General features: G+C 35.9%; 1 protein-coding gene across 1 annotated transcript; it reads left to right on the top strand.

Annotated features, from left to right (window-relative positions):
- The first annotated feature begins 867 nt into the window (after positions 1–867).
- On the top strand, positions 868–11,583 carry LOC117118388 (glutathione hydrolase 1 proenzyme-like). Its single transcript, XM_033262970.1, has 10 exons — positions 868–920; positions 1,019–1,180; positions 1,646–1,872; positions 2,844–3,036; positions 4,249–4,409; positions 5,474–5,632; positions 9,491–9,621; positions 9,838–10,022; positions 10,797–11,037; positions 11,356–11,583. Exons 1-10 carry the CDS (start codon positions 868–870, stop codon positions 11,581–11,583), a joined length of 1,740 nt encoding a protein of 579 aa, XP_033118861.1.
- The last annotated feature ends 287 nt before the right edge of the window (positions 11,584–11,870 follow it).

Here is an 11,870-nt window from a genome sequence, read left to right as displayed (position 1 = left end):
CTGTATTTCCAGATTTATCTGGCCAAACGCCCTCTTGAGGCATAGCATTGTGTAATACAATGTTCCCGACGGGTATTTGGTGTAACAGTGTTAACGGCTAACTTTCTTCAATATCATATATAATGAGAGGTCGCAGGTTCGAATCCCGTCGGAGGCATTTTATTACACAATGATTTTTCATAGGACTTTATTCGTAGGCTACAGGGTAGATATAACACTTTTAACCTGGGTTCTTTTTTGGGCCTAATCTATAGCATTATGTACAGGGATAGCCCCTTTAATAACACCACCAACAACAACATCAGCAACACTAACAACAACATCAGCAACACCAACAACAACACCAACAACACCACCAACCACTAACAACCGCAACAACAAACAACAACAACAACAACAACGATTGTTTAAGCGCAAATTATCATCTCACCAACAACAACAAAAAGTCGCGTGTCTAAAAAAGAACATTATTATCTCTTTTGTGAATATGGCCTAATTCTTGAGTTATACCGGTAAGTATAGTATTCTCTGTATCAGTGGAGGCTAGCGGTTCTGCAGTTTAACAACCAAATTTGTCCATCCCCACTCTTACAGTAATAGCCGGACCACTTACAAAATACTTCCGACAACTATGGTTTAATATGAGTTAGGTCATTGCACTATTCTGTGTGTAACATTAGCGAAAAGTACCAATTAAAATAACGTAGGACGACCTTGTCTAGAACTACGGTAGTAGAATATTAATCTCTTACAGATAAACCATAGGCCGTCTTGTAGAAGACAGTTTATCTCTTTACGTATAACATTATTTCTTATATCAGTTATATAAAAACAATCTTAATAGGAGATCCTGTCTTGTCGTTTAACATGCTTAAGAGAAGGGATTTCACATTCATCTCTGTTACACGTGTGTGCGTCGAGTAAAGCGCAATGACATATTTTAAATGTTAAAACTAAATCAATGATGTACGTGTGACTTAATCTTTGTTTTTGTTTTTGTGTTTCTTTTTTTTTTCAGGACTAAATTTAGGCAATGGAAAGTTGCATTTATAATTCTTCTGTGCCTCGGTTTAATCGCAGGCGTCCCAATCGGCATATTAACAGGACGTGAACGAGAGTCTTACGAATACAAGCACGCCGCAGTGGCTTCAGATAACGCAGATTGTTCTAGGATAGGCAAGTAAGGGCCATTAGCACTCCATAGGTACTTCAGGTGATACACAGTTGAAACGCCGTTCCAAACTATAATCATAGGCCTACTTGTCCGTTAACATTCTAATGCGAAATATATTCTTGAAATTTGTTGCTATCAATATTCTTCTTACATATAATAATTATTATTTATTAATGTAGGCATATTCGAATCCAAATACAAGCCCTGGAATAATAACGAACAGAATAACAGTCACTCATGGCTGGCCGGCCGACGACTGAAGTGACACATGAACATCATTTAATGCGATAATAATTAAAACAGCAAGACGGAGACATGACGTTCCTCTTAGCTCTATCAGAAAGATAATTGAGCAAGAAGAATAATATTGAAGAACAACATTTACAGATAAAATATTTATACAATTGCTTTCTCAAAAAATATTTGTATGTGTTTACATATATTTATTAGGCCCTATTTTATATTCTAAAGAGATATTTTGAAAAACGGAGGAAATGCCGTGGATGCAGCAATCGCAATAATGCTGTGTATCGGCTTATATCATGCACACAACGCCGGGATAGGAGGTGGCAGTTTTATGGTTATTAAAGATACGGGGGAGAAAGGCCAAATATTTGCGTATGACTTCCGCGAAGAAGCACCCGGACGAGCCAATGAGACCATGTTTGTAAACGATACAACGGATGCATCGGTCCTCGGTAAGAAATTAGATGAGTTATAGCTTAATAAGTCATACATGATAAATAACTAAACAGGTGTCAGTATTTTGTATTACCTTTACAACGTTATAAACTAAAAAGAAACATAGCACGACGAAAATTGATTCATAGCCTGCATTTAAGTTACGCCCTCGTAACTATATCCTGTACTCGCAAATTTGACGTCACATCTTATTATATCGAAATAAGCCTAGGCTAAAATTGTTAACGTAGTTAATGAATTGCTAACGTCAAAAAGAAAAACTATGGCAATACATCGTGACAAATTGATATAATTTGTAAGTGAATGATAAGAGGCCTGGTTCTCAAAGATCTACCTTTCCAGAGTACTAAATACACTTAACAACTTATCAAACAGAACGTGTTATTAGACGGACGCAGGATTACGCGCATGTCCCACAAAACAAGTTTACGACTGCAGATTACGGCCTTCGTTTTATGGAACAGTATCCAAGGAGTGGCGTTTAGCAGAACGTTCGACAATGTTCGTAGAATTGGGTGGTGGTTACATCTTAACTACGATACTTTTAAGTTGATGCATTCCGATATTCATAAGGCCTATAGAATACGTGCTATACATTCTACCAATAATTTGGTCTGTTAACTAAACTATTTCACCCTCTGTCCGAGCTTTAATCTAAAAATCCAGGATCGGGTTGTTTTTTTGTTTTTGTTTTTGTTTTTGTTTTTTTTTTTTGGGGGGGGGGGTGCATTTACCAAGGATGTGCCCAGAATAGTTGTATGATGTTTCAAGCTCAGGTTAATAAATTTGATGTCTTTACAAAAACTGCAGACCGACCACCCTGATTTCCAACTGTCCTGAAACTTTTTTGGCCAGTATGTCTACATACGTGCGCTCGGGTAGACCTACTTAATTGAATGAACGTAGGCCCAGGTAGGCCTAAACACCCACAAATAGTCAATCTCAAACCTGTTTATCCTCTCGTTAGGTGGACTAGCTATCGGTGTTCCCGGAGAGGTGAAGGGTTACTGGACTGTTCACCAAAAACATGGTCGTTTGCCATGGAAGGATCTGTTTGCTCCAAGTATCCAACTGGCACGGAATGGGTTCATCGTTAATAGCATCCTCGCAAACGCCATCCTGTCAAAGAAGGAAATCATTGAGCAAGATCCTAGCCTAAGGTAGTAACTATATAAATCAGTTAGGATGTAAGTTTGCGTCAGGAAAAAATCATCAAAAAGACATCAGGCTAGATACCTGAAGGTCGTGGGTTCGATTCCCACCCGAATCACTTGCGATTTTTTTTTCGTTAGTATTTGGGGAAGTACTGAGTATTCGGTACGATATACGTCAGGTAGGGAAAACATCACTCCTTATTCAAACGGCGCAATAATGTAAATCTGTGAGGCAGAGTGGCGTAATAGGGTACTGCTTTGGTAAAACTATTCGACAGGGGCAACTATGATCGAAGTGGCTACTCCAGTCCCGGAGTAAAAACCTCCGATGAGGTCTATAGGGAGATTAAAAATAATTAAAATATAAATCAAATTAAATACAAGTATTTTTAAGTTATTTTAAGTTTGATGCTTCATGTCATACGAAAGAAGAAGAAAAATAGGGAGATACTTTATACTTTCAGTAGGTAAAATAGAACCATTATTTATGCCACAATATTGAGAAATGAAATCATAAAATGGTGCCGTAACTAAACTAATAACTAATGTTAGATCGAGTACCGGTAAATCAGTTATAATAATCCAAACCATAGAAGAATATGACGATTTCTTGTTTTGTCGTCAGCGGACGAGAATCAAAATGGAAATACGTTGACCGTGGTTACTTTTTACGTTTTTACCCTTGAAATTGTTTAGTCCACAGGTAGAATTTGATTTCTTTAATTCTTTTAAAGTGTCTGATGTCACGATTTTGATATAGTACTAATATCGTGACGTAAATGGCAATTTAGGAATTAGCTATGATATTCATTCATATTTTATATGAACAAATAATACGGTAGTCAATAACGGTTTAATTTTGTGCCTATAACCAGTAGCGGAGATTCGATGGGTATAGTGGCGTGCCGTCCTATCAAAATATGAGTTGGTCATTTTCGATATCATTGGGTAAATTCACAGAAACATTATCATACATTATAGATATTTTGGGAGATTTCGGAAAAGTTGACGTTCGTAATGAAAAAAAAAATGATAATTCTCTTCAAACCATTGATTAAATGAGAAAACAGATGAATCTTTCTTAATAGATATGAATATTCCATTGACATATATATCTGGTATTGTGTGCTTATAGCGAGTCCTCTGCCATTGGTAAAGGTGTTTCGAAAATATTTCGGTGCATCATATGTAATTTATAATCCAAACAATATTCCACAGTGAGGTATTTGTAGGCCCCGATGGAGAAATTCTGAAGGAGGGGGATACAATGACCCAACTGAAGCTTGCACGAACGTACGAGAGGATTGCAGAGGGCGGAGAAAGAGCATTCTACAAAGGAGAGTTATCAAAGGATATACAGAAAGATATTCAAGACAGAGGTAAAGAAAGATTATTGTCAGTAATTTAGACCATAAAGATATGTGTAGTAATACTATATATAGCACGAACGAAGTTCTGTCCAATAAAGAAAATTCTTCCATTGTATTTTATGAATGGAATTTGATTTGACAAATGGATTATAAGATAGTTTATACGAAGGGAATAACCAGTAACAGTATCGCCCTTTTTTCTTGACATAAGCCTACACATTAGATTTGTATAGTCATACTTCTATTAATATAATATGTGTCTACTAATATAATATGTTAAGCAAACAAAAGATTACAGGATGTTTTATACGAACGGGAATATCGGAAACGTTTATTGCCAAAACGATCATCTTCACTGTACAAAAGCCAAGATGTAAAATATGGAGGTTTATCCGATATCCATTTCAATGAACAACAGAAGCTGTTTTGATGTTACGTTAATGTCTCAACCGATCTACCTAAATGATCAGTTTCGGTGACAAATAGAATGCTGATACATTTCTATATACTGGTACCGGAACTACCGTAGTCATTAATCATCTGATGATAAATCCCCTAATCAGGTTTGGTAACGTCATCATGAACTTATACTTATCAAATCATTTGATAGAATCAGGTGCAAAAGTCGTCAAAATATGAATTTCAAAAAAATAGTATTATATTTATTTGTCATGTAGATGTATGCTTTTAAAATTTCAGACCTATCCTAAGTTAAATGATAATAGCTCAACCGATCTACCTAAATGATCAGTTTCGGTCACAAATAAAATGATGATACATTTCTATATACTGGTACCGGAACTAGTCATTAATCATCTGATGATAAATCCCCTAATCAGGTTTGGTAACATCATCATGAACTTATACTTATCAAATCATTTGATAGAATCAGGTGCAAAAGTCGTCAAAATATGAATTTCAATAAAATAGTATTATATTTATCTGTCATGTAGATGTATGCTTTTAAAATTTCAGACCTATCCTAAGTTAAATGATAATAGCTATATTAGGCCCAAACCAGAATTCTTCAGGGCTATAAAAAAAAAAAAACTGTGTATGATGTTTTGTAACAGATGGAATTATCACAGCTGAGGATCTCAAGAACTACTCGGTTAAGGAGCGGAACACAACATCCATCACCATTACGGCTGAAGAGAAAACGCTACGAATGTTTTCTCTTCCGCCGCCTGCAAGTGGAGCGGTACTTTCTCTGATACTCAATATCCTGGATGGTTAGTAGACCTATAAAATTAGATTGAGTGATTAAAGTTTGCTTGTGTATTATTGTACAGCATTTGCACTTCTACTCAGCTCCGTTTTGGGTTTTTGATGACTGAAGCTGAAGCTGCTGCGACGAGGACGTCGACGATACCGTAATCGTCATGATTTTCGTCATTAGTATTTGCCATTGCAGCAGCCGCTGTTTCATCAGTTGGTTATATGTCAAATCTGTGGTGTGATTCAAGATGAGGAAAATGCTGATGAGGTTAATAGTTGGGTGGACCACAGATTGAATGTGCTCAAAATTTGTTTCGTATGCACCATTTGTTACAAGCTGGCAACAAGGTGATTCCTCATCATCAGCTCTTGGCTCATTCATGACCGTCCTACTGGGCGTCCTACTATCTCTGCGTAGATTTGGCCAACGCCACGTTTTGCCCTTTCGGGGGTCCGAGGTCCCCAACGGATTGGGGGGGTTTGGAAGCTATTTCCCAGACAAAAAAGTGGGCGTGGCCGGGCGTAGCTCAAAATCCCTCAAAAGTGTTAAATGGTGCTTCCCGAAAAATATCACATTTAGGGGGTTTAAAGGCTTTTTTAATCGATTTAAGGTCTACCCACGTTTAGAATACTTAAATCTTAAATGTCTTATAAAATTTAACTGAGTAGGATTGAGATGGAAATTATTACAAAATTCTTAAAACGTTAAATGTTTTTTTTTTACCGTACATATCACAAACTCATAAATTTATATTCAAAGTCCCCCAATCAATATAATTGACACATCTTTTATCCACTTTAATATATGTATTGTACCAAATTATTTCATTTTGCTTATATGGGTTTTCATCTATATTTTTACAGAAGGATGACCAGGTTTCCAAAAAAGGTTTTTAATTTACTTACTTATGTACAGAGTTTGTTGTTTATTTCCGTACCACATTAGTTCACTATCATACATTTTATTGTTATGTTGTTTATTTGTACTAATTACAACGCAGTAAACCATTTTGGTTTGGGATTACGTACGACGTAACGTAGTAAGTCACCTAGTTGGAAAATTATAATACAAATTATTAGTAAAACTTGTATATGACCTTGACCTTGTAGTATTAGTCATCAAAAATATGCAACATTCTACAATATGTTTTTATATCCATTAAAATTTATAACATACCGTAGTTGAAAAAAGTTATTACAAAGTGCGACAGATTTTATTACAAAGTGCGACAGCTTTGCGTATTACAAGTGTGACAAGCAGCTATTAAAAAAGTGCGACAGCTTGATTATTACAAAGTGCGACAACAGTTATTACAAAGCGCGACAGGTTATTACAAAGTGTAACAGATTTGTTACAAAGTGCGACAGGTATTACAACGTGCGACGATTATTACAAAGTGCGACAGTACAGGGGTGCTCCACGCTGAATTTTAGATTTAGGTGCCAAATTTGACCCAAAAATAGCAAATTTTACACGTTTTTATCCAAAAATCGTAATTTGAAGCTAGTCCGCCACTGAAAGTTTCAATAGGGCCTATATTTGGTATCATACAAAAGCTAGGAAAATTATCTATTGGTTGATGTGTATGATGACACATTATTGTAAATGTGTTACCCAAAAGTTTCCAAAAAAAAATCGTATTTTTTATGACTTTTTTGGCTAAATTTAATAATAAATGTTTTATTAATTAAATATCGAAAAATACAAAGCTTTTCTAGTTTTTTAAAAAACTTACCACATAAAAAGTAAAACACCTATACAAATTTCAGACTTTATTCATTTTGTATTTCGAAGTTATATTATGTCAAAAATTATCTCTCGCAAAAATGGAAAATTTTGAAATTTTTTACCCCAAATGGTATTTTGAAGCTAGTATGTTACTAGAGTCATTCCATATGAATCCAACACACTTTTTTGACCGACCCTCTTCAAATCGCCAAATATTTTGCATGTTGGGGGTTCTACCTGAGATAACCCCACAGTGGAATTTTTGGCTCCGCGCCAGCATTTTCTGATGAGTTAGAGCAATTTGAAATTTTCATGAGATTTGGCTAAAAAAGTCACTTTCTGATAGACAACTGCTGATATCTCTCTTGTTATAGCTCTCATATAGTTAGACACCAGATTTGCCCTTTTTCATTGGATATAACTGAAGTTATGAGTCAATATCATAATTTTGGCGGCCATTTTGAAAATGGCCGCCAAAAAAATATGTTCCGCCCTTTTTCTGAAGGTTCTCCCTCGCTCAATCAATTTCTTATTTATAACCTAGTGATGCTAAATCAGCAGTGAAACCTTGGTCCCAGAAAAATGGTCACGGGGCCCCTGATTTTCACCATACTATGGTGCCAGTTTCATAGAATCTATCAGCAGATTTCCTGGCAACTCAGTGAAACTATCAATACCTAGGCACAAAATGTAGTGCAGAGCTAATATATTTCATTTGCCCACAATGAAACTTTAGGGGCATCATGTGGGCTAAGTGTCCTAACTGAGGTGTGAATTTTCCAAAAATCGAGATATATACTTTTGTGATATTTTGGGTCAAAGGTCAAGGTCACGTGACTTGACCTATATAATTCTCACAAGTCCGGACGTCATCGAGTTGCATATCATTGGAAAGAGAATCTTCTTCTTTATCCAACAATAGCATTTCTCCAATACGTTGAGTTTCAAGAGAGATATCAGCAGTTGTCTGTCAGAAGGTGAGTTTTTTAGCCAAATCTCATGAAAATTTCAAATTGCTCTAACACATCAGAAAACGCGGAGCCAAAAATTTCACTGTGGGGTTACCTCAGGGAGGACCCCCAACATGCAAAATATTGGGCGATTTGAAGGGAGTCGGGCAAAAAAGTGTGTTGGATTCATATGGAATGACTCTATAGAAGATTCAATTTGAATATACAGTACTGCATTTGGTATCATAAACTATTAAAATTATGTTGTTTAGCTTGGTCTCTAAAATTCAGCGTGGCAACAGCCCATTTCGTGTGAGCCAAAAGCCTGTAATAAGAATTCATCTTGTTGTCAGCTTGTAACAAATGATGCCTACGAAAAACATGTCTGAGTACTTTCAATCTGATGGCCACCCGTCTAATAATACTAATAATGATAATGTGAATCAATATCATTATCACTATATCATGATTATCATAATCGTCACCACCTTCATCACCATTATCACCATCATTTTTGTCAGGGGTGACACCAGGATTTGCCCGATTGTGGGGGTGGGGGTGGTTCTGAACTCCAATATCCCCGACGAAGGGCGGGGGAAACGTCCCCGACTAGAGCAAAGTGGGTGGTAGGACGTCGCTCAATACCTTTACACAATGGTCCTGGGCGACACCCCAAAAAATATGAGGATTTAGGAGTTTCAAAGGCATTTTTAATCGATTTTAGAGTCTACAGTAAGTAGAATATACACAAAATTCTCTCCACAAATTGTGGTTTTTCTCCCCAACGGGGGATGTCGGGTGGGGGAGCCAGTTCTCCCCGTCGAGAGGGCCTATCCCCCGGCCACCCCTGACTGTTGTTGATGTTGCTGTTGTTTTTGTAGTTTAATATCATCATCATCATCATCATCATCATCATTATCAATATTATCATTATTATTATTATCATTATTATTATTATTATTATTATTATTATTATTATTATTTTTACTTGGCTAAATTTAATAATATATGTTTATTATATTATCATCATTAGGCCTATATAGCTAAGATGAGTAGTATATTCACTTCCTGTTGAAACACAGCAGAGTAAGGAGAAATTTAGTGCCAAAAAAAACAAAAAAAAACCATACACCTTTATTCTCAAAATCTTGGTAAAAAGTGGTTAACCTTAACACGGCAATTCTTTTCTTTAGAATATAATCTTAATGTAAATAGTTATGAAAAGGATACTGTAAAAACGTATCATCGTATCGTAGAGGCATTCAAATTCGCGTACGCTAAACGGTCAGCGCTGGGTGATCAGGATTATGTCGACGTTAAAGAGGTATTTATATTCTTTCAAATTATTATAATTATAATTTATTGTAGTTGAAATGATAAAGGGAGTAAAATGGCATGTTCTGTTTTGTACTTTCTTACGCCGTGGCCCATGTTGGCTTTAATTGTCTCAATTGTTATAAATTGTTTATTTTATAATGTGATCTTGTGTAATAAAAGTGATTTCTAAAAAAAAATAATATTTTATCATTATGATTATTAGCTCGTCGAAAATATGACGTCAGATGTATATGCCAAAGAGTTGCAACAAATGATAACAGACTATACGCATAATACTTCATACTATGAACCACATTTTGGAAACGTGGAGGACCATGGGACATCCCACCTTTCAATTGTCGACGAAAACGGAATGGCAGTGGCAGTAACAAGTACAATTAACACATAGTAGGACATCGTTAATTGCATGCAATGCAGATTTTGAAATGAAGTAGACTAAATATGAACGCAATTGTTGCTTTGCCGATGCATTTATTTAATCGGTGAACAAACAGTCGATTTTCGTCAAGCACAGTCGATTTTTTGGCTCTCAATAAGTTACAGTAAAACTTCGTTTTAGCTGCCCCTGAACAAAATATATTGTAGGCCTCCTATTGCAAATCATGTTAAATTTAATTTTAGTGCAAACTAAAACGTTTTCCAAGGAAAATGATGGAGAGAAGTCAAAATATTTCCCCATACCAATTAACAGTACTGCTGTTTAATTTCACATTTAAGTGGTTTCTAAATATATCTATGTTATGGAAAATTATATGAAACTGCTATCAACAACAGTAGTGGCCATATTGTTATTTTAAGGGGTAGCTGGCTCATCTGAGTTATAGCAATGTACCGTACTTTGCTTAAGGTACCCCTGTCCAGCATTTCAATTATTTTCATATATTGTATTTTATTGTCATTGTAATTATAAATGTTGGTCGAATAAATAGATGAAATGGAATGAAATTATTTTTATCAAAACTAATCATCACCACGTTCGCATAGTAGAGGGTAAGCGAACGAATTTTATTTAAACCAAAACTAAAAAACACGAATGTTTTGAGTGACCAACATAAGGATTGGTTTGTAGGATGTATTATTTGGGCCTATAACTAGCAAACATGTATTCATTAATAACCGTATTATAATCATTATACTGACAAACTCTTCATCTTGTTCCAGTTTTGGATCTAAAGTTCGAGGGACGCGGACCGGCATTATATTCAATAATGAGATGGATGATTTTTCCACACCTGGTACGGTGAACACGTTCGGAGTTCCCGCGTCACCCTCTAACTTCATCAAGCCTGGAAAAAGACCCATGTCCTCTATGTGCCCTTCTATAATTCTAGATAATTCAAATAAGGTACATTTGGTAGTGGGAGCATCAGGCGGCACCAGGATAACAACCGCAACCGCGCTGGTATGCTATTTATTCATTTATAATTTGTATTCTGTATTAATGTAGCACAGTTAGTGATTGCATACGGAAATATATTATTATCAACACCTCTTGAGACAGAAATTTCTGAATGTTTGGCTAGAAGGGAAGTAGCCGTATATGCTACTTAGGTTGTGATGGCAAGTGGGCCTAGGATGGTGTTATCAAAACTACTCCTGCTGTTAATTGATATGTCGATGCTGGTGTAAGTACTACTTCTACCCCACAAGTACTAAAACTTTTTCTACTTTAGCCACCTAAATATATTTTATTTTCTATCTGTCGTTATCGTATACAAAGGTTACCATGAATACCTTGTGGTTTGGTAAAAACGTGGAGAATGCAATCAAAGCACCAAGAATTCACCACCAACTGGTCCCAACTTATATAGCATATGAAGAAGACTTTAGCAAGGTAAGAGGTCTAGTTATATGCCAAAAGTGGTGTAATCACTGCAGCTGGTTCAGACAAGATAAGTTAGACACATTACTCAAAAAAAAAACATTGCTACAACCATTTTCAGTGTGAAACTTTTAGAAATAGATCTTTCTGACACAAACGCTAACTTTTGTTCAAGAAAACGTTTCTAACTACAGGTACTTGACTGCAAACCAAGCAACTCGCATCTTGTTATTACACAAAAAAATACACAATAGGATTCATAACCGCAAACCTAACCCACGCACACCATCTCTCACTAGTGATGTTTGTGCTCACACATAGAGTGAAGCTATAATGTCAAGTAGATGTCGAAGAGGGGAAATCAATATTTAATCTTGTTTACGGCGTAATCTTGTATAGGCCCTGTCTCTTAT

The sequence above is a fragment of the Anneissia japonica genome, unplaced genomic scaffold, assembly GCF_011630105.1.
Source record: "Anneissia japonica isolate Jap-2015-1 unplaced genomic scaffold, ASM1163010v1 scaffold695_len1296351_cov181, whole genome shotgun sequence".
NCBI lineage: Eukaryota > Metazoa > Echinodermata > Crinoidea > Comatulida > Comatulidae > Anneissia > Anneissia japonica.
The sequence above is the reverse complement of the archived record's forward strand: the minus strand, read 5'-3'. Positions and strand labels throughout refer to the sequence as shown.

Bases quoted from the DNA above. Each gene is read 5' to 3' on its own strand.
- LOC117118388 (XM_033262970.1), top strand. From the start codon at position 868: ATGCTTAAGAGAAGGGATTTCACATTCATCTCTGTTACACGTGTGTGC. The intron at 1,873-2,843 runs GTAAGAAATTAG...TCCTCTCGTTAG, and splicing joins AACGGATGCATCGGTCCTCG to GTGGACTAGCTATCGGTGTT. The intron at 10,023-10,796 runs GTAGGACATCGT...ATCTTGTTCCAG, and splicing joins ACAAGTACAATTAACACATA to TTTTGGATCTAAAGTTCGAG.